General features: G+C 40.4%; 1 protein-coding gene across 3 annotated transcripts in view; it reads left to right on the top strand.

Moving 5' to 3' along the window:
• Positions 1-23,859, top strand: part of NR1H4 (nuclear receptor subfamily 1 group H member 4) — a 68,685-nt gene that overhangs the window by 3,905 nt on the left and 40,921 nt on the right. For 2 of the 3 annotated variants that reach the window (XM_059681877.1, XM_059681878.1), the window contains exon 1: positions 16,920-17,078. In XM_059681877.1, the coding sequence (XP_059537860.1) occupies positions 16,970-17,078 (109 nt within the window). In that variant the 5' untranslated portion in view covers positions 16,920-16,969. Of the gene's footprint in view, positions 1-6,483; positions 6,631-7,290; positions 7,426-16,919; positions 17,079-23,859 lie in introns of those variants that run through there. The other variant, XM_059681879.1, reaches the window with a different exon arrangement.

Genomic DNA, 23,859 nt, shown 5'->3' with positions numbered 1-23,859 from the left:
CAATGCTGCAATGAACATCCTTGTGCACATGTGCAAAGATTTCCCAGGGAAGATACCTAAGAATTAGAATTGCATTTTATTTTAATGTACAGTGCTAAAAACCAGCAAAAGATTAAAAACTATGCCCCGACTGGCAACATATGAAAATGTATATTTCTATATGTTCACTCCAACTTTTAAATTTATCACAATTAAAAAGGTTTGATAATTTGATAGGTGGAAATGGCAGCCAGTTACACAAATTTGCATTTTTCTAATTATTAATCAGTTCCAGACGTTTTGCATGCTTATTGGCCACTTGTATTTCCCTTTTGGTAAATTTCTCTTTACAGCCTTTGCCAATTTCTGCCCTGGATTGTTTATCCTTTCTGTTTTTATTTATACGAGTTGTTTATGTATTGTTTGTACTAATTTTTGCTGTTATTTATGTTGTAAACATTTCCTTCCAGTTTGTTTCAGATATTTAGCTTTGTTTATGGTGTCTTGATTTCTGTCCTCTTGATTTTAATGTAGTCAAATTATTCATTTTAATTTATGTTTTGTTTAGTAATGTCACTAGTTCAAAGAAAAGGAGAGATCCCTAAACTCATAAAGACCATAAATGTATTCCCCTATATTTTTCTTAATAATTTCATAATCTTAATGTTTTTCATTCACCTGACTTATTTTCAAGAATAACGCAAGATAGAAATCTCTATTCCATCTCACCCCACCAAAGGAATAGCTAATTTTCCTGGCACTATTTCTTGAATAAGCCATCTTTCTCTCCACGGCTTGAGCTGAATTCACTAGTTCAGCATTGAGAGTGATTTATGGTTGCTCAGAATGCTATTTTCCCTTCCTATGTCTTCCCAACTACATGACTTTGCCTAGCCTAATGCCTGCTCCTTCAAGATGAAATTCAAGAATCAGCCTTCCACCTCCAGGGAGACTTTCTTCATTCTCCTAGTCACATCCCTGCTTAAAACCCACCAATGACTTTCATTTAGAATAAATCCAAAATCTCTACCCTGGTCGGCAGGCCGTATGAGAGCCACCTACTCTTAGACCTGATCTCTTGCACTCTCCATTCCTCACTCATTTACAGCCTCACTGGGCTTTTGCTGTCTCTCCTGCACACCAAGCCCTGGCCCTTAACACTTGCTGACACTCCACCTGGACTTATTTTCTTTGATGTGGCTTATTCCCTCTTATCCTCCACATCTCGGTTCAGAAGTCCGCTCTTCAGAGAGCTCTTCCCAGATCACCCTCTCCAACCACACCACTCTATCCCTTATCATATTTATTTTCTTACTAGAGGCCTGGTGCACAAATTCGTGCACAGTGGGGTTCCTTGGCCTGGGCAGAGATCTGGCTGGTTGGATCTGTCTCGCCCAGTCCCGATGGGGGCCATGGGAGGTTGGTTGAAGGGGGGAGGGGCCGCAGAATGTTGGCTGTGGGAGCGCACTGACCACCAAGGGGCAGCTCCTGCATTGAGGGTCTGCCCCCTGGAGGTCAGTGCATGTCATAACGACTGTTCCACCAGTCGTTCTGGTCATTCAGTCGTAATGGTCGCTTAGGCTTTTATATATATAGATTATCACCACGGGAAATCTTACATGTTTACTTGCAAACTGTGTATCTCTCCCACTAGAATGTAAGCCCCATGAAGACAGGGATTTTTTTTTCCCTACCTCATTCACCACTCTGTTTTCAAGACCTCCATCGAAGCCTGATACATAGGAGAGAATGAATGAAGGTTCAGTGAATAACTGTTCTTGCTGGTCTCCTGAAGGGATTTGTGCTACCTCTTTCAAACACCACACTATTCTAATTGGGTTTTCATTAGCTGACTTTTCCACTAAGCTGCTTGGAGAGATCATGATTTTTTCTTTCCCCTTAAGAACATTCTTCTGGCCTTTGGGCTGAATCCAGGGCTTTCCCTGGGCACGAAATGTTGATGGCTAGAAAAAGCTCACTTTTCCCCTGCCCTTTAGGAATAGATGACATAGATGTTCAACAGAATGTGTGCTCTGTCATCAACAAATGGTTTCATCCAAGAAAAATGCCACCAAGGATGGTTCCTTTTGGGTGTAAGGAGTTTGTAGGTAACAGCACACGTAAACAATTTTCATCTTTATCTCCTGGGAGCTGAGATTCTTCCAATTAAATAGCTTCAGAGTCAAAGCTATTTAATTGGAACAGGGTGTTTCCGAGGTCTCTATTTGCAAATGGTTTCTGATAAATCAGAGGAGCTCTATACACCATGAACTTCCTGTGACACACAGTGTCTAAACAAGTCGAAAGTGATAACCAGAAAGTGGGAGTCTAAGCTACCAGTCACTCGTTGTCTTATCACATTCAAAACAAACAGCACATACCATTTCTGAAATTACTGCTGGGTCCTTAAATGAAGGCTTAGGCTACAGATCATACAAATAAACATAAAGTAAAATAAACATTTTGTCCCTTCCACCAATACTTAAGGCTTAACCTTGGTATCTCCAGGCTTTTTCCTTTCCTTTCTCCTTTCTGTACACTAGACTCAAGTCCCTCCCTTCCCATTTCTGCAGATACCGCCATGGTATGCACCGATCATCTCATGTTAGCAACAGATTTCCTGAATTTTCCTCCTTCCTTTACTGCTTACTTTCTCTGACCCACTTTTTCAATAGCGTGATCTTCTTGAAGACAGATTTCATTATGTCATTCAAAATTTCCAGTAGCCCTTCATTGAACACAGGTAGGGTCCCCAAATATCTTATGGGAAGAAATTACTTTCTCTTCAAAGTCTTAAAAATTTGTATGTGTAAGAGTGTGTAAGAAAGAATCCCTGTATCGACTTACATATCTTTACAGATGAGGAAGCTTTTCACATATAGCATGGGGCAAAGTAGGTTTACAGTTGTAAATGCATAAAAAAAGATGAACACTTTATAGAAAAAAATGGCATAAAAAGGGTATAAACAGAAAATTGAAAGTAATGGCCACATATAGGCAATAGAGATGTAAAAATTTTCTAATTTCACTAATAATCAAAGAAATGCAATTTAATACAGTGAGATAGGATTTTTCACCTAGAAAATTAGACAACATTGTTGAAAATGAGGGTATTCATTATATTTATTCATAGTTTACCTGTAATATTACTAGATTAAAAAAAAATTCTTCTGTGATTGTTTAAGGCAGAGATTAACAAAATTTTCTTGTAAAAGGCTAGTGAGTAAATGTTTTTGGCCCTGTGGGCCATGGAGTGTTTGTTGCAACTACTTAACTCTGCCATTGTAGGGAGAAAGAAACCTAGATAATCCATAAACAAATGGATGTTGCTGTATGCCAATAAAACTTTATTTATGAATACTTAAAAATGAATTTCATGTGTCATGAAATATCCTTCTTTTAATTTTTTAAACTGTTTGAAAATTTAAAACCATTGTTAGCTGGAAGGCTGTACAAGAACAGGCCCAGCTTTGGCCTGCAGGCAATAGTTTGCCAAACCCCAGTTTAAGGCACAGTGTTTAAGGGCCCTTTATGCTATGAGTGGGCATAGTAACTGGGAGAATGCACAAGAAACTGACTATAGTAGTTGTATTTGGTAAGGAAAATGAGTGACAGAACTGGAAAAAAAGACTTATTTTTTCTGTGTACTATTTGAATTGCTTACTATGTGCTTGTGTTGCCGTTTTAAAAATTCGAGAGTTCCTTTTCTTTAAACCCCTTCTGGAATCATAAACCCAACAATATTGATTTGGGCAGACTCTGCCAACTGTCTGGATTCTGAGGGCACTGTTGTTAGCTCTTCAGGGACACCCACATAGTGGGTCTCCAGTTAGAGGGAATAACGCAAGTGATACAGAATTAGTGGAATTGGACTTTCATTTGGGTAAGAGTGATAAATTCTGTCCATTGTGCAATAAGAGAATGAAATCCTTATCTTGTACCATTTATTCAGGATCAGCATACCAAATGTCAGGGAATTTGGTGGAACTAAGCAAGAAAAACAATTAATACAAATCATTTAATTGAGCCTACATTTCTTGAGGGCCTACTGTGTGCCAGGCACTTGAATGGAAGGTGCCAAGTTGATATGCATGCATGGAGGAAAATACAAGATTTTGGTGCAAAATGAAGATGATGGTACCTGGGGTCTGTCAGAGAGCTGTGATGTGCTACAGAAGTATGGGGCGCTTGATGAACATGACTGAAGGTTTTGAAGGCAAATATGAAAAAAAGTTAGCATGGAGGGAAGCCTAATGTAAGAGTTAGAGAGCTGAAATCTGTTTTTTAAAGACCAGGGCAACTGGGTCTTAAATTACAGAGTATAAGTTTGGATTGAATATTAGGGAAAATTCCTGACTCTGTACTTTGTAGGTTCCTGGAAATTTTTATGGAAAACTGGAATTTCCTAAAAATAAGAGAAACTCAATCTAGAACAACAGTTGTGTGAATTTTGAGGGACTTTTCAATCCATTTATTATACAATATGCAGATATATATATATTTATACATAATTCATGTATATAATGTATACACATTGAATGTATACATAACAATTTATATATACAGATTAAAACTGGAATTTCCCAAGTCCTCAAATAGCTTGTGAGTGTGAATGAGGTCCCATTAATAGCAACAACTCAACTTTTACTGGCTTATTCCTCAGGACCTTTGGCTCCCTACCAGAGTCCTCCTGTCCCCAAGTATTTCAGGGAGGCCTTGGGGTCTCTTTATGTTTGTTCATAATCAAGTCTGTTCTGACTACATCTTCTACTATTTTTGTGTTCATTGGAGAGACCAGTACCAACCAGTGGTCACAGCAACTCTGCTGGGCATTCTCCATGGGTTATGGTGATACCTCAGCTGCTCTTTCACAATTGCCCCAGAATGGCCCTGAGTCCTGTTGGGGTCAAAGTTCCACTGTGATATGTGGCAGAGTTGTTTGAGCGTGAGGGTGGAGTTGAAATGAGTTCTCTCCTACTTATTATGTTCTGTTAGAAAGGTCTACCTTATAGCTCAAGGTTTCCAAGCTTCAATTTATTTATAATTTTCTCCCTTTTTACACTAGGGTGGCAGGACGGCCTCTTAAATCTGGTACAGATTGGTCAAATACTGTGCTACATTGAAAATTACACATTCGCCTAATGACGGTGGCTTTGCTTTGGGGCAAGAGTCCCTGTTCCTGACTCCCTCTGACTTTAGAATGAATTTTCTCCCAACAAATCCTTTGGCTTACTGGAAAGTAGACTTTGGTAGGACCATGCCATTGGTTCACCAGATGGACCCAGATATGTCTGCATTCCCACAGTAGATACAGTCTGTATCCTTTCACAGTGTGTGTGTGTGTATGTGTGTGTGTGTGTGTGTGTGCGCGCGTGTGTGTCTGTCTGTCTCTTACTGAATTCTTCAACCTCTCTGGTGTCTTTTCATCAATTCAGATGTGCCCTAGTATTGCCTATCACAATGGAATGTCTGCAAGTAGAGTAGATCTTACAATTGATTAATTAGGTGGTTTAATGTTGTCATTAAAAATACGGGTTCTTCAACGTGAATGAACAAACAAAACAGAAACAAATTCATAGATACAGAGAATAGACTGATGGTGGCCAGAGAGGAGGGGTGTTGGGGAACTTGATAAGAAAGGTGAAGGAATTGAGAAGTACAGATTGGTACCTGACAAAATAGTTATGGGGATGTAAAGGACAGTATAAGGAATATAGTCAATAATATTGTAATAACTATGTATGATGCCAGGTGGGTAATAGAAATATCAGGGGAAATAATTTGTAAAGTATATGATTGTTTAAATATATGTCACTTTGCTATACAGCTGAAACTAATACAAAACAATGTTGATTGTAAACTATAATTGGAAAAAATAAAAACTATCCTTGAAATCACATCCTCCCTCAACTGCTTCCCCATCTGGACTCCTTTTCACACCTACCTCTCTATTAGAGCATCCTAATCTTTGCCTTCATCATCAGCTTTGAGTACAATATGCAATTATCTGTATATTTGTGGAATTATTTTTTAATCTCTCTATTCATTAAGTTTGATGTCATAGATCATGGATGCTTGTGTTCCTTTCATCATTTTATTTCCAAAGATTCAGCACAGAATTTAGTGCAGAATAAGTCCCCAACAAATGTATTTTGAAAGCATGAATAAATGAATAAATACAGCAAACATTGTCTGGTGGACTGTCTTACCAGCAACCACATGCATCTGCTACCCACTTCTGCTTGAACGAGACCATTTTGCTGAGTGAGAGAGAAAGAAATATGAATAATAGGAAAGTTCTAATGAAATAAATACCAGTCTAAAAAATAACCCTAGGTTCTCTTCCAGAGTAGAAAATATAAATAGTTATTATTTGTAAACAAAGCGATTATTTTGTGGAGACAGGATAAAAAGGTTTAAAAATCTCCCTCAGAAAACAGCCTTAGAAAAGAGGTTCTGATAACAAACCTTTTCATTATTTGACCTTTCACATTTCTTCTTCAGGGAGGTAGAAGACATATTGGAAGGAATAAAGGAAGGAAGGAAGGAAGGAAAGAAGACCTGGAGATAAAACTAAAAGTGAATACTGCTTCTCTTGGGTTCTGGGATGAATTCTGGACCACTCCCCAGGATGAAACTTCAGACATTTTGGTGAGATTTACCATAACTTTTCTGCTTATCATAACTTTTTTTTTTAACCCCAGATAATATATGGCCAAGGTAGATCATGAGAGTGAAAATGCAAATCCCTTAAATTTTCTCTAAGAGGCAAAGATAAAGATCTTGGGGGAATCCTTTCTAAATTTTTGATTTGCTGACATAGTGCCTACTCAACTTTAGAATATTCCAGTAGAAAGGGGTCTTAAAGTACTTTTGTGTTTGTGCAAAGACCTGTTCAACTTTAGAATAAAATTTAAGATAATACATCATGGATCCATCCCATTTTAAATCAAGGCTTTTATATTTGTGTTTTTTTGGTGGGGGGTTTTTGTATGTAAAAGAAAAAAAAAAAAGAAAAAAACACAACCAAGATGTCATCATGCTTTGCCCAAATCTCCCAAGTGTTGATATTTAAGTGAAAATATATGGTGTTTTCCCAGGTAAACTGGAGAGTATCTCTACACTTATAAGTCCAACTTAGGTGTAAAAATGATAAATATTGAGAACAAATACATAAAGAAAGGCCTTGGCAAAATGTCAAAAAGGAGCCAATTACTGTTTTGTAAATTAGCATGAACTCTCCCTCCCTCTCTCTCTTAACCATCTCCTACCTTCTTCCTCAAACTCTTTATTTATTTATTTGCATTTCAGGGTGTTTTTTTGAAGACCACAATAACAAAGGTGCATTCTCAGGTAGAAAAGTTTGGATTGGATCCAAAATGAATCTTATCCAACACTCGCACTTACCTGCTGCGGATGAATTTTCTCTTTCTGACAATTTATTTGGTAAGTTTTTAAGTTCATTGAAATCTATATAAAACAAGCTACAATTTGGAAATGCATGAGAACAAAACTTAGATGATGAGTGCCAGATAGAGTCCAGAAAGGATTTTTGTTCCTTCTGAGTAACTCAGTAAGCGTTAGCTACTAATGAAGGTTAGAAGTAGATAGAACCTTGGATTCATTGAATCAAGTGGTCTTCTCTTTTATAGATGAGGACAGCAAGGCCCAGAGAGCTTTGTGGCTTGTCCAAGGCCACGAGGCTAGATGATTAACCGAGCTGCGAGTAGAAATGAATTCCTGCTCTAGGGCTGACTCTGATCTTATTGCAGCATGTACTAAAGTATGAAGTCATGATTGTTGTGGTTTAATATTATACCTATTAAAGGCTGAGCTTACTTAAGTTATAGTTCTGTGGTAGGCTTGCTACCCACCATCCTTCCGGTGTTGGGGGATATATGGCATATTGCCAGGATTAGTCATTTAAACTGGCTTGAGGACAAATTGTACTAGGTTGTTTCCAGTAGATCTGTAACTAGATGGTACCATAAAATGATATATTGCTCTACTTTATGCATTTATGAAAAAAGTCTCATTATAAAGAATTTTAATTGGGACTATCAGCAGAGTCAGCAGGGGTAAATTTGGGGTGGGGCAGGGAAGCTTTGTGCCATTTTTAAAATAATTCCTTTTTGTATAGAAGCCCTGCTAAGACAGCTTGGATGTTCCCAGCTATTCACCCTACATTAATAAATGGACCATGGCAGATGGTAGTGAAAATGCAAATGCTTGAAATTCCACGAAAGTCAGTGTTTGAAGGCATGATCCCCTATTTGCAGACATCCCTGGGCGATATTAATAGCTTATGCTCTTACCATCTTTGTGTATAATGGCTTATCAGGTCCTTTCCAAGAAGAGGTCATTATTTATCTTACCTATTTACATGCCTACCTGCCCCCATACAGTATAAGAGTATTTAAGGGCAGTGACAATGTTTTATTAATTTTAGAATGCACTTGATAAATAAGAATCAAGTCATCTATACTAATAAAAGGGTAATATGCTAATTAGACAGGGTCGACTGGGCATCTTCCAGTCATCTGGTCCTCCTTCTGGATGAAGCCACAGTGGCAGGTGGGGGCCGAGGCAGAGGCGGTTAGGGACGATCAGACTGGCAGGGGAGAGCAGTTAGGGACGATCAGACTGGCAGGGGAGAGCAGTTAGGGGCGATCAGGCTGGCAGGGGAGGGCAGTAAGGGGCGATCAGGCCGGCAGGCAGAGAGGTTAGGGGTGATCAGGCCAGCAGTCAGAGGGGTTAGGGGTGATCAGGCAGGCAGGCAGAAGGGTTAGGAGCAATCAGGCAGGAAGGCAGAGTGGTTAGAGGCGATCAGGCAGGCAGGCAGGTGAGTGGTTAGGAGCCAGTAGTCCCAGATTGTGAGAGGGATGTCTGACTGCCAGTTTAGGCCTGATTCAGGCCTAATCCAGCAGTTAGACATCCCCCGAGGGGTTCTGGATTGGATAGGATGTAGGCCGGGCTGAGGGACCCCCCCCCCCCCCAACCTGTGCATAAATTTCGTGCACCGGGCCTCTAGTAAATAATAGAAGGAAAGGGGAAAGAAGGTTAAAGAAAATAAGAGATTTTTATTGGTAACTCAGAGAGACCAGTCATTACTTATTAAATACCAGTTCTTGGACATACTTGCTGCATCTTCTTTCTTTTTTTTTGTCTTTTCTTCATCCTGTGGAGGATGCATTCAAGGCCAACAGGCACTACGTCCATGTCCAGCAACTTGACCATTCTGGCCTATCCTAAAAATCCTTAAAATAATCGATGTATAGACATATTTATAATTTTTGCTCTACCAGTCAGAATGCACAGAATAATTAAGATGATAGCTACATGTCATCGACTAAGGAGAATTCCACTTAAGGTTTTTTTTCCACATAAAAACTCCGCTTTCTGTTCTGAATTATGATTGCATGTTAAGCTCTCCAAGCAAGCACATCAGGTTGAAGGTTGACCTCCGCAGCCATGAGGTGGAAAGATGTGAGGAGACAGAAAAACAGAGGTGAAGGAGCGGTCAAGTTAGAAGCATCTGGAAGTGCTTGCTGAGGAAGCACTGTGACTCTTGCTGTCAGTGCTGTTCTTTCTCCCATCCACTTTCCTAACACTTCATTCAAGGTTTCTGAGACTAAATAGCACAAGATGCATAAGCTGCACTGCATAGCTGTTATTCCCGGCTAGAGCAGCTTCTTCAAATCTTCAAATCGTCCCCTCCCCTGGTAAACTAATCTGAACCATGTATGACAATTGGGACTCCCTTTCCTTTTCCCTGTTATGATCTCGAGCCAGATCGAAGCATTTTTTTTTTATTTTTTTTACCACATCTCTTTGCCCCAGGGCCTCAGTCTCACTCCACTCTATATGGTATACCTGAGCTAAGGTTTGCCTAAGTAAGGGGTGAAGACTTGCATTTTGATTCCTCTATTCCTCCTGCTTACTTCTTTTGTGTCCTGATGGCACTGATGCATTCTGTGTTTCCACCCTGAGCTTAGGATACAGAGCAGCAGGGAAAAGATTGTGGCCCCTAACTTACCATTCTTGAATCTTGAGATAGACCAGAGATTCAGAAGTGTTAAACTCATGGGCTCAACTAGCCGGAGAGCTAAACTCTTTTCCAATGGTCTGTGTACTCAAAAACAGCAGTCATGTTGTTATAATCAGGGCAAGTGAAGTTTATGGTACAACACATGGATTTCTTCCCTCTGAACATTGAGCACTGACTGTATACTGGGCATTGTAATAAAGCAGGAAACAAGACAGGCAAGCTCCTAGTGGAGAGAAGACTCACAGGAAACATGCAAATAAATAAACAAGATTATATTGGAGAATGGTAAGAGCTATGAAAATAACAAACCAGGTTGATGTCATAGTAACTCGAAGAATGGGGCTGCTCTAAATGGTGTGGTCAGAGAAGGGTTCCGGGAGTTAACAAGCTGAGACCAAAAGACAAGCCAAAGAGGACATTCTAGGTGGAGGAAATAGCAAAGGCCCAAAGTCTAGCATCGACTTGAAAGGGCTTTGTCTTCTCATTTTCATTTAGGGCGGTCGAAAGAACCTAGAGAACTGACTCTGGAATCTGCATTTCCATTAACCAGCACTTGTAAGAGGAGATGATTAGGCTTGGAATTCTAGGACCCTTGTCTATAAATTGTTACCTTGAGAAGCAGAACCCAAAGCTAGGATTCATGTGCAGGCAATTTATGTGGGAGGTGTTCCCAGGGAGCAGAAGCAAAGGACTGGGGCTACAAGACAGGGAAGGAAGGAAAACCACCATGAGGTGAGTTATGACGATCACTGCTGTGGCAAGGGGAGCTTGATTCCACTGGGAGTAGCATAGAGAATTGTCCACTGAGGGACTGGGGACTGGGGCACTTATTCACGGACCTCTGGCTCCAGTTGGTTGAGGGTGGCCCCTGGAGGCATTAACTGGCCAGCATGTCTGGGCTGTGCTTTTGCCATTGGAACAAGGCCAGGTAGTCTCTGGAGGTATTAAATAAGTTTGGGACAGAACGCAAAAGGATGTGTGGCATGTTCTTGAAATGGCAGGCTGTCAACATCAGGTGAACCTATCAACATGATCATCTGCTGCAGCTCCGGGTGAAATGAAAGGTAAGCCAAAGCATGTGACACCAGGTGTGTGTGTCACACAGTATAATTCCACCCCTCAGCCCCCAATCCATTGGAATATTCAAAGGAAGGCTAAGATTGGGGGTGGAGTACAGATTTGCTCTACAGTTCTGCTTCCTTAGGCTGGTGCTTATAGAAAAGATGCTTGGATAGAATGGAATTATGAAACTGGGGCTGGAATCACCTCGTGAGGTCCTTGAACTTATCCTGCTGCCACACATCCCTGACAAATCTAGCTCATCGGGAACTCAATCCACACGAGCCTCAGAATGGAAGGACATGGTGACCTAACAGAGCCACGTCTCCTTTCCTTCAGGAGCTCTTGCAAGCCAGGAAACTTGGTCAAAGATTAATTCAGTGGATTAAGAAAGACTTCTCCACTGAATGAAGAAGGCAGGGTCTTTATGTAATTAGTGCATAATAAAAGGTAATAATGACAAAGTCCATGGCTTCCTATGGTTTGAGGTAGTGAGTAGGGCAGGAGGTAGCATGTTAATTAAAATCTATGTATTCTTTTAGCAAATTGTGGTTTAAGAACTTGAAAAAGCACAGACCTTCAGACTAAGTAGAACAGCATTCTAATAATAGCAAGGAATAAGCAAGAGAAGGTGCAGTCTCTCACTCAGTGCTCCCAGTGCAATGAGTCCGGTTCACCTAGCTCAGTGAAACTGGGAGAAGTTCACAGTAGGTGAGTGGAAATAAGCAATGAAATGGAAAGGAATAAAGTCTCAGAGGCAACTGAGGCTTTCTGAAATTCAGTGTTCTCCCCTATAAAACGAGGATAATTAATGAAATTTACTCCACAGCTTTTTGGGGAGAACTGAATGGCTGTGTGGGAAAGTGTTCTGTAAACTTCAGAGCATCATAAAACAGTATAATTAGTCCAGGGCTTGATATGTAGTTGTTATTATTTAAATTGTTGAAATGATAAACACGACTCTACTCATTAAAGGGAGGAAGTTCTCTTTATCTTAACATTGTGGAGTGCAGAGAATTTTCAAGGAGCCAACAGAAACGAGCAGTATGGAAATAAATTTCTGGGTGCCCTAAGGAAGGAAACACATGTTCTCATTCTGGCATTACAGCATTGCTAGAACAGCTATGAAATGTGTGTTTTTATATTACCTTACTAGAGGCCCAGTGCATGAAATTCGTGCAAGGGGCTCAGCCCCGACAGCCGCAGTGGCTGCCTCTGCCTTGGCCCCCACGGTGCCACGGTTTAGTCCGGAAGGTCATCAGGAAGGTCGTCAGTCTAATTAGCATGTTATGCTTTTGTTATTATAGATTATTGTATCTAACAGTCTTTCTAAAGCCCCATTCTAAATGAGACCCAGCAAGTGGCAGGAGGCATACCACATATAATACTGCTCACTCAGAATCCATTTCCCTTAGCTATTTTTCATTAATTTATGCTTCTGTCAGCTCTTTATGCCTGTTTTCTCTGGGTATCTTTATTGTTATTGGAATATGGTTTTTGCCTGTTTTTTGCTTAACTTAAAAGCATCTTTCCGGTGTTATAGAAGCAGCCAGATGTTTTAAAATACAATTAAAGATCTTGAGATGCAGCTTTGTAGAATGTTTCTGACATTTGAGTTCAGGCATATTTTTTTTTCCATCTCAGTTTAACTCAAGTGAATGCAGTCCTGAGCTGATGGGTAAATCAAAGCTGAAAGTGTTCAGAGATGGAAAGATACCTTGCAAAATGGAATTTTGTTTGAGCATAATTTAAATATTTTTTTATCCACATCTCTTCCACAGATAAAAGCAGTCTCTATGATTTTTATTAATTCACCATGGCTTTGGTTTTTGCTCTCCCAGGAAACTCAGATCTGGTTTTCTTTGTTAGAGAAGTTAAGAAATGGGTGAAATAAAAGAAGTATCTAAAGGGCCTTTTCTTGTTGTAAAATATATTTACTGTTTTTTTTTTAGATAGGGCAGGCATAGCTTGTATAAGGCATGCAATGAGACAAAGAATGATAGGTGAGTTGGCCAGCTGGTGAATGAATCCACTATTGTCCAGGACCTGGCTCTCAACCTTGCAGACTAAGAAATATATCTCAGGGGCACTCAGGATAAGCAAGCTAAGAAAGGTTGACTATAAAATCAGATTGCAAATTTATACATTTTACAATGATAAAAAGAATTGTGATAGTGATAACAACCATTTTAGATTTCTTAGCAGATAGACTTCCAACATTCAATCCCATCTTTGCTGCTTACTAGTATGTGGTTTTAGGCAAATTCCTTAACTTTGTGCAAGATACTTACCTAATATATTAAAGTTCTCAAAAGAATGCCTGGCCCATCTTAAGTACTGTATGGAACTATTTGCTATTAATATTAATTCTCACAACACTCATGTATAGAGTGGATACCATTACTATTCCCCTTTTACTAGTGAGAAAATGGAGATTTAAACATGCTAAATAATCTGCTTCAGGTTCCATAGATAGTAAGTGGGCAACCAAAATATAATCAGGACAAGAAATAAGAAGTGAATGATTAAGGATCCAGGCTCAGAGAATACTCCTGATCACCTCAGTAGAGAAAGTCCTTCCAGTGTGATTTTATCACTCCAAGCCTGTTGGCCAAGTTCATCTCAAGGATAGTTCTTAGAAAATCATTGTCTACATTTATTCTGGGAGTCCCCCCCACTTTTTTATAGCTTCACTAGGGGCCCAGTGCACGAATTTGTGCACCTTGAAAGGAACTGTGCGCTGCGAGGCTGCAGTAGGCACAGGGCAGGTCTTGGCCCATCCTCTGTACCCGCCTGGCCCCTCCTGCCTCAGCCCCCGGTCCCCTGTCTGCCAACAGCCCCACTTCCACCACCACCGCTCCCACGGCAGCAGCAGGTGTGAGCTGCAGCTGCTGTCCCAATCGCCCCTTAGGAGCAAGGGGAGGTGGAGAAGCCCACAAGGGCAGTCAGTGTTGGCAGCTGCTGCTCACACCCACTAATGGCGCTGAGTGATCGGAAGGCATTGGGCACCAGCAGTGGGGGTGAGCGTCGGCTTCAGTGCTGGCTGTGGTTGCGAGCGGGGCTGGCACTGGCAGTGGGTGCATGTGGCATCTCTGGCATCGGCAGCGGTTGCAAGTGCTGGGCGGGACCACGGCATGCGGGAGCAAAGAATTTTCAGTAACCATCAGAGGCTCTCCCTGATGACAGTGGCCGGCACCTTGGTCTGGCGCCCCTGCTCACCTGCTCCACCATCCCACCATGGCCAATGTTCGCCATGTTCCACACCCCTCCTCCCCGATGGTCAGTGCACGTCATAGCGACCGATTGTTCAGTTGTTCCACCATTTGGTCTATTTGCATATGAGCTTTTCATTATATAGGATTGCTGATGCCCTCACTTGCCATGATGGGTGTAGCTTCACATTGGTGCCAAGTCCCATCTACCACAGCGCTGATAGAAATTTCTGTGATGATGAAAATGTTCTAGATCCACTTTGTTCAGTGCAGTAGCCACTATCCACATGGGACTATTGGACACTAAAAATGTGACTAGTATAATTGAGGAATTGATTCTAACGTCTTTAAATTAGTTTAAGTAGCCATATATGGCTAGCAGGTACCCTTTCAGACAGCATAGAACTGCAGAGGAAAAATGTATTTTTATAAAAAAAAATAACATGAAGCAGCTGGTTAGCATTGAGAGAAGAGATCCAATCAGTCTTCTTTTTTTTTTCTTTTTCTAAATATATTTTTATTGATTTTTTACAGAGAGGAAGAGAGAGGGATAGAGAGTTAGAAACATCGATGAGAGAGAAACATCGATTCAGCTGCCTCTTGCACGCCCCCCAGTGGGGATGTGCCCGCAACCCAGGTACATGCTCTTGACCGGAATCGAACCTGGGACCCTTGAGTCCGCAGGCCTATGCTCTATCCGCTGAGCCAAACCGGTCAGGGCCCAATCAGTCTTCTTATGAGAACATCTTGTGGGTTTCTTAGATCAGCTAAATTATCCTGTTCTCTCTTTTTTTCAGTATAGAAGTAGCTGAGGGCAACAGACAGTTTCTGACCAGTGAAAAACTCTACAGAATTCTTGAAACAGAAAATTCACAGGTAGTTTGTCCTGGTTCACAACCTTTGGGCAGCTCTTTCACCTAAGATCCTCTCAAGGCAAGGATATTTCTTGGGTTGTGAAGAGAGAATGAGGTCAGAAGTAAACCGAGGATGGAGAACAGTTTTGCAAATGGTCACCCTTGATTGCACAATCCAAACTGAAATACACCCATGGACCATCATACCTTTCTTCTTTCTCTGCAGTTAGGGCAAGCATGCTTTACTTGTTTAGCCATGGGGTCTTGAGTCAGAAGACCTTGATTAATGTTTTAGTTTTATCCCTTAATAACTGGGTGGCTGCAGACAGACCACTGAACTTCACGGAGTTTCCTTTCTGAGTCTGTAAAATAGGATAGAAGAGAGTAGGTAGTATAAACAATACCTTCCTCAAAGGTGCAAGTAAGGACCAGATGAGGTAATGCATGTGAAACCACCCTAAGCGTGTCCAGGCTGCAGACACATCTTAGCAATGATTATTAGGTTTACATAGATCACGTTTGCCTTTTAAAATTGCTTTCATATTTATTATGTCACTTTTTATCTTCACAACAGGCTGATGAGGGACGTAGGGCAGGAATTATCTATGTTTTACCATCTGTTGATGTATGCAAATGTGGCCTGCAGAAGCCGAGAGACTGGCCTAAGGTTATGCAGTGCATCTATTTGCTTTATGCCTGAGCTCAATCCTGGACCTACTGAGTCCTATTCTAAAGCCCTCTCTTTCAAAACAAACTCAGTCACAACCTTGAAATCCACCAGTTCTGCTGCAGAAATTATTCCTACTCAATATGCAAGCCACCCTAAAACATGAGTCCAAAGCTGAATAATCATAACATCAAAATGCTGATGGATAGACACCCATTGTGCTGAGCATTTTATATATATTATTTCACTTAATTCTCATAATAATTCCATGAGGTTGTGTGATTCCCAGGAAATTGAGACAGAAAACAGTTCAGGAATTTGTCCATGGCCTACAGAGCTAGTGAATGCCAAGGGCGCCTGAAGGAATTAGTTTGGTAAAGCTGCTGCAATGAAGTACCACATACTGGGTGGCTTCCACAACAGAAATGTATTGGCAAGAAGTCTAAAATCAAGGTGCTGGCAGGGTCGGTTCCTTCTGAAGGCTGTGAGGGAAGAATCTATGTTCCTGATCTTGGAGAGCATTGGCTTGTAGGTGACTGTGTTTATCCCGGTGTCTCTTCACAGTGCCTTCTCTTAATGTGTGTCTGTTTCTGTGTCCAAATTTCCATTTAGTATAAGGACACCAGTCCTATGGGATTAGAAACCAATCTAATGACCTCATTTTAAGTTGATTACCTCTATAAAGACCCTATCTCTAAATAATGCCACCTGCTAGGAATTGGGATTAGAACTTCAATATATCATTTTTTTTGTTTGGGGGGTGGAGGAGACATAATTCCACCATAACAGTGGATCTAAACCCAGTTTCATTGGCTACACAGGGTTAAGCATTATGCTACACCATTCTGTAGCCTTTTTAAAGGAACAAATTTGATGACCTGGAGCATGACACTTGACCTCCTGAATCCACTTTTACAGCAACTGAACAGAAATCTACCTTCTAAAATTTCTTAAAGTGGAAAGTGCTCCCCAAACTGTTTATCTAAGAGACTGGTTTCTAGCTTACTAGGCAATCTGGCATCGAGGACTTTTCTCATAAACATTTACAAATATTCTGCTCAGTAATGAAGTTAATCAGTAAGCCACCCAACCTCTGGCCTCTGTCACTTCTTACCTAGTCTCATTTTCAGTTGCTGGGAATAAAGTAAGAATGGTAATGCAGTTTCAGGAGTTAGAAAATCCAATTCAAATCAGTCCTTGCCAGAGCTGCACATCATCAGGTTCTGTCATGGAAATGATGAGCATGAGGCCTGCAAAAGGTAGGACACTGTTCACAGGTGTTCATGGTTGAGCTTCCGAAACTGGGCTGAGGAAGTGTGGGGCACTTTTGTTTGAGATGACAGTAGCAGGTCTCTATCAAAGATGGCTCAGTCAGAACCAGAAGTCTGGGGTGAAAAGTTGGGGTGGCGTGATTTTTTTAGGATTCTAGGTAGGTGAGTATTTCTTTGAGAGGAAATCTAAATATGTGTTTCCTAAAATTCTTCATTGGATTATGGAAAATTAGCACCATTTTTTTTAAAAGTGAAACAGTAGGCAGTTCTAACATTGATGCCTGTGGACACTTGAAATAACACTGTAAAGTATATTATTTAATGCAGTGGGTCATGAAATCTATTTCGTGGCTTTTGATCAGCATTAAAAACTAGAGTAGAATGGAGTGGGGTGGGGTAGAGTGGAGTGGAATGGAATAGAGTGGAGTGGAGTAGAGTAGAATAGGAGTAGCATGGAATAGAAATGTCAACATGCACTTCAAGAGGTAAAGATAGAAATTTGTTTCAGTTACTGATGTAGATGTGTAAGTGTGTACAGAAGTCAAGACATAAGATATATTTCAAACTGTGGGCTATGGTGAGCAGCACTTATTTTCCAAAGCGTATTACTCCTGGTAGTCTATGGAAAATCAGGCGAGTAAAGAGTTCAGCTTTAGGCCTAAGCTATTTGTTTTATCTGAAGTGAAACATGGATCATAATTAAAACATAGATGAATTTTGCCTGTTTTAATATTCTTCTCAAAGCAGAGCCTTGCCTTTTAAATTTCCAGCTAAAAGAGAAACTCTAATCTTTTTTTACAACAATTACAAGTTGTGAACATATTGTGACCACGGAATTGGCAGCATTCCAGTTCGCTTCAATGCGATGTTTAGAAGTGACTGATACTGTATTTAGAAATGGAAATTACTTGAAAGGCTGGGGAGGAAAATTTTCTATTATTTCTATTTAACATTGATTAAACATTTGTACTGTGTCAGGGTTTGTGTAAGGTGCCAGGGATAAAAAAAAAAGGGGGGGGGGAATATAATATGTGATTAATATAATATAATATAATATAATATAATATAATATAATATATTCTCCAAAGAGTTCACAGAGTAACCAGAACAGTAACGAAAATGTGTTGAACATTAATGCTGTGTCAAATCCAGCAAATTGTGGTTGAGTGGAATTGAGAGTTGGGCATGAAGCAGGACCCTCGCAACCAGTACGTCATCCCACCTCAAGTGTAGCATGGAAGATAAGCCTGTAAATGAACAAAAATGATTGAAACCCGCCATAGTAGAAGTGTGTACAGACGGTAGGAGAGGTTAGCGCTACCTAGGGGAGCTCGGGCAGACCTCGAGGAGGAGGTGTCAGCTGACCAGCCAAGGAGAGGCACCAACATCACAGTGACCTGACATCAGGAAAAGCAAACAACTCCACAAATGAAGCTGGTCCATACGATTAAGTATCCATGAATTAGGAAATAAATGAGGGAGCGAAGGCAGCTTTCCCATTCATGAGACATTCTAATAAACATTCATGATATTTTTACTGTAGTTGGCATTGTGCCAGAAGTGAAAAACAGGGTAAAACCTGAACCTTTATGAGGCTCAGAAGCTGTGCGATCACAGGAAAGTGCCGTTGTTATTACAGGAACCTGATTCTCCCGTGCAGGCACACAGTGCTCTGGCCACAGACTCCTTGGAGCTGTACTATATATCATATAATAGCCATGTAGCCATTTCATTAACATTTTAATTATTTAAAATTAAATGAAAAATTCATTTCTTCATGATCGCTAGCCATGTCTCAAATGCTCAGTATTCCATGTGGTTCGTGGTTAATGTGCTGATAGGTATAGCACACTTTCAGCATCTTAAAGTTCCCTTAGGTGATGCTCCTCCAGAAAAACTAGTAAATGCTAGAGTTTTTCTACCCAGGAGAATTTCGCTTTCCTTTGCAGGATGTCTCAGACTCCCCTGAATCCATTCACGTGTTCCCATTGAAAAACTCTTCCCTTAACTCTCATATTCTCATTCATGTAGAATTCCTGTAATAAGGAATTCAAATTTTCCAATTCCTTGATAGACTGACTCCAAGAAAACACTCACAAATTCTAAGTTATATATGCATCCCTTTAAATTAAAGTGTTTCCCTTTAAATTATATTAAAGTGGAAATAAAATTTCCTTTTCAGGAAGCACGCTCTAAACTTGACTTACTGCCTCTGCCCCCCCATGTCTTCATGTCTTATGCTCTATCAGTTGTTTGTTTACTTGGTTTTATCCCAGTCTTTGACTTTCCCCTCACAACACACACACACACACACACACACACACACACACACACACACACACACACACACACACACGGCGGTGGCCTTTTCTGTTGTCTCTCTGTCTTACTCATTGTTTTATCCTCAGAGCCTAGCCTAGTGTTTAGCAAATACTAAGTGTTCAATTTACATACATAAGTGAAAAAGTATCCTATAATTTATGTCATTAAAACAGACTGATAAGTATGAACAATTACTAATGAACTATTATTAGAGTTGGGATTTTGCCAGGTTCCTTAGGAAACAGACATATCTTTTTATGGCACTCACCTTGTCAAAACTTTTCCCAACAACTGTGATTTTATACTCAGAACTACCTTAGGAGATTTCAAGGCTGGGTGTTAATGGCTCCGTTTTACAGAAGAAATTGAGACAAAAATGTCAGGCAGTACCTCAAGGTCTCACAGGAGAAGTTGTTTCAGTGCTTCATTTTGAAACATGTTGGCTATGGTGGATTTTTTAAAATTGTAAGTTGTCTGTATATTTATTGTCTGCTCTGTAGAGATTTGGTGGAGACAGTGTGAAATACTAGAAATAGGTGTGCTTTGGGAAGAGAGGCATTATTTATTAATATTGTGCACTGATCTCATATTCTTGCCTGTTTTGTTGTTTTCATGTAATAGAATTGATGTCTTTGTGAAAGCTTTCCATTTTCATTAAGATTATTCCAGAGATTGATATGATATTGATACGATGACGTGATTTGTGTTGGGACTTCATTGTGTCTTTTGCTTATTAAAATATCTGTTTCGTTGGAATAATGCTCAGAGATTTGGAATTGTCATGTGAGGACAAAAACTTACATATTTCCTTGGACTCTGCAGAATCCAGATTCTGTCCTTACTTGATTGTTTGACCTCAGGCAAGTCGCTTAACCTTCCTGGAAGTGTAGGTGGAGAGTAACTGGGGCTTGGGGGTGGGGATGTAGAGTTGATTAGGGGTAAGATGGTTTGGAGGATAAAATCTAGATATGAGTGCAAGTGAAACTATTTTTAATGTTAAGTTCTTTTCTAGCTTATTCACTCCAGAAATTTTAGTCACACTTAATTATTAAATAGATCAGGATGTTATTCATATCTTTTCTTTTTTCTGTTCTAATTCCATATTTTTGTATTCTTCCATTTTGTGGTCATTAGACAAATCTTTTTGTCAGATATTCTGACTCAATGCTGGTTTTATATAGTTGAGCTGAGCATAAAAGAGAGGAAATTGATATTTGCACCAATATTGTATACTCTGCGCTCTTTCAATCCTTTCCTGGGTCAATGTAGGCAGCATTTTTTTCAACAAGCATTAAATATACATATACTCCACTTTGCCATTGTCAAAAAGCCCTGAATTCTAATGCCTATAGACTGTTAGTCATATACTTGTAGATATTTTAAATACACAAAAGAACTATCAGATTATCCAGCCTTGAGTCTTCTCTTTATAGATGAGCAAACGTTGGCCCAGGCAGGGAAGGTAAGTATCATATAACATGATTCAGAGCCAGGACTCCCAGGGACCTAGAGTCAGGGAAAACTTCTAAGAGAAACTATACTTAAAGGGAAGCTTAGAGGTAAGTGGATATTGGTGAGAGGAAGTTCTCAGAGGGGGTGACTATACTGAGGGAAGTGCCAGGCTCACAGGCAAGTCCCTGAGTCTGGCATCAGCAAGGAACCTTCAAGGAATGGCTGGAAAAGAAAGGGGAGGATCACACTGAGCCCTGCAGGCCTAGTTGTCGGTTATCTGCAGGCAGAAGCAGTGGAGGACTAAAGAACTCAAGAGCAGAGAGAGGAAGAGAAAGGCTTTAAGTCATGTTCAAAAAAGCAGGGGGTGCAAGGTAATGCACCCCTACTTTTTCTGCCAAGGGACATTTGAATATTTATTACGTCATTTGAGGGCCATACAAAATTATCGACTTAAAAATTAGTCTGCTATATTTGGTCGAACATTTAATTAACTCACCCCTTTTACCTTGGTAGGGCCAGACGAAATGATTGGCGGGCCTTATACAGCCCGCAGGCTGGGCGTTCCCCACCCCTGCTCTAAAGCATCACCCATCTGAAATTTTCCTAGAGAGAAATAGTGCAGCACATGGGCTTTGAGGTCTGACTCCCAAAGTTCAAAGCTCAGCCACTTAGGTGGGTAGGAGTAAAGTTGCCTAAATTCTCTACGCCACAGGCTAATCGTTTGCAAGTGGGGGTAATAATGTTATGTACCTCATAGGATTTTGTGAGAAGGATGTGAGGATATACAAGTTGCCTGGCACTAGGAAGAACTGTCTGATAAAGTTTTCTAACAGTAATAGAAATAATCATAGTAGCAGCAACCATCTTTTAAGCATTGTGAAGAGCATTCTTCATGCAGAGATGCAGAGTTCCACAATCCCTAATTGACAATTTAAAATTCCAAACACTAAAAAATAAGCCCCCCCCCAAAGTATGGCACAAACTTCTTTTGTGGCAAAACCTGACCTGAATGAATTGAGGGTATTTATGACCTTTATTTATTCTCCTAGTGTGAGCATGTATACATTGCATTGTGGGAAATATTGCTATTTGATTCTGGGTTCTGCCCCAGATCATGCTGGGAGAAAGAACATTGCATTCTGTTCTAAAATTCAAACGACTCTGAATTTGAAGATACAGGTGACTCCAAGGGTTCCAGATGAGGAACTGTGGACCTGTATTATCTCAATCTTCAGCAACCCTTGATATAGATATTTCAATCCCAAGCCTACTGCTATAAAAACGGAGGTTTTCAGTAGTTTAATTTGCCCAAAGTCTCATATTGTTCACAGAGGTAGAGTAGAAATTTTGGTCTAGGGTTGCCTGACTATGCTTTGAAGAACCTGACCTATTTGTATGCTCGCCTATATCTTATTTATGTCTATAACATTTTAAAAAATGTTTTGTATAATTTAAACACTGCTGTATTCTAAAGAGCCATAGTTTATGTTTCTAGCAAATAGAAGCATTTTCACAGCCTGATAGTGTTCTGTTACCTAGAGGTTTTATAGATAAGGGGCTCATTTCATAATGGCAGTAAGAATAATTATTATTACTATTTTGATGGCAGCTATAATTTATCTTGCACGTTATGTGTGAACACATTTGCAAAGTGCTTGCATTTTGCATGCATTACCTTGTTTAATCATTATATCAACCGAATGAGGTAGGTGTTTTACTCTGTTTTATAAAGACAAAACCAAGACTTTGCCGGGGTCCAACCCCAGCAGGTCCAGGGGTTCCCAAAGGTGTAGACGGAGTCGGCGAAGAAGGAAGGACACGGAGACAGTGTTCAGTTGATCAGCAGCCTAGCCAGGATCTCCAGCCAGGATCTCCAGCCAAGTTCTGGTCTGGATCTCCAGAGAGGTTCTGCTCTGGATCTCCAGCGAAGTTCTTGTTAGGATCTCCAGCCAGGTTCTGTGTCCATGTTCTCTTGCTAGATTCTCCAGCCAGGTTCTCCAGGTTCTCCAGCCAGGTTCTGTCACCAGGTTCTAGTCAGGTTCTCTTGCCAATTTCTGTAGTCAGGTTCAGTCCAGGATCTTTTGCCATGTTCTCTCGCTAGGTTCTGTCTCTAGGTTCTGTTGCCAGTTTCTGTCCAGGATCTTTTGCCATGTTCTCTCCAGCAAAGTTCTTCTGTCTCTAGGTTCTGTGTAGGTTCTGTCTTCTAAGTTCTGTCTTGTTACATCTGTATTTATACCAGTTGATTCCAATCCTATCAATCTCTATTCCAAAGGTTAGGGCGTTTCTTATCTCCATTCCAGGGAGTAAAGATTATGTAGCTTAAGCATGATTGTTCATAGTTAAAGTGATTAATTACCCACCTGGCACTTAGTTGAGGGGTTTTATTCCCTCCCTAACTTCAGGGGAAAATCCCTACCTGGGGAAACAACCTTTCTCAGAGAGGAGACCTTGGTTAAAACACATAGTGCCAAGAAGGTGAGCAAACATTTTAAGAACAGTATGCCATATATGCCAGGTCCTTTGAAACAGCAAGGATGGACCGGCTCCCGGCAAGACTTAAAGATGTTAAGTAAACTGTCAGCATACGCAGATAGTAAGTAATAAAACAGAGCTAGGATTTGAACCCTGGTAAATTAATTTCAGGTACTGCATTCATTTTTTAAGCTTCTCTTTTGTTTTATAATAATTAAAGTCACACACATATATATATGGAAAAATTACAAATACTTAAAAGATTGTGCAATATCCCACCTCAGAAAACAATCCAACAATCTCCCTTCCCACAGTCGCCATCATCCAGTTCCTTTTGCACTGTGCAAAATATAGCCTCTCATACACACAGTTTTTTATCCTATCTAATAAGGAGGGAATATGCTAATTGACTGCCTCACCCTCAAAGATGGCATTGCCCACAACCAATAAGGAGGAAATATGCTAATTGACTGCCACACCCTCAAAGATGGCAGTGCCCACAGCCAATAAGGAGGGAATATGC

This window comes from Myotis daubentonii, chromosome 2, assembly GCF_963259705.1.
Source record: "Myotis daubentonii chromosome 2, mMyoDau2.1, whole genome shotgun sequence".
NCBI lineage: Eukaryota > Metazoa > Chordata > Mammalia > Chiroptera > Vespertilionidae > Myotis > Myotis daubentonii.
The sequence above is the reverse complement of the archived record's forward strand: the minus strand, read 5'-3'. Positions and strand labels throughout refer to the sequence as shown.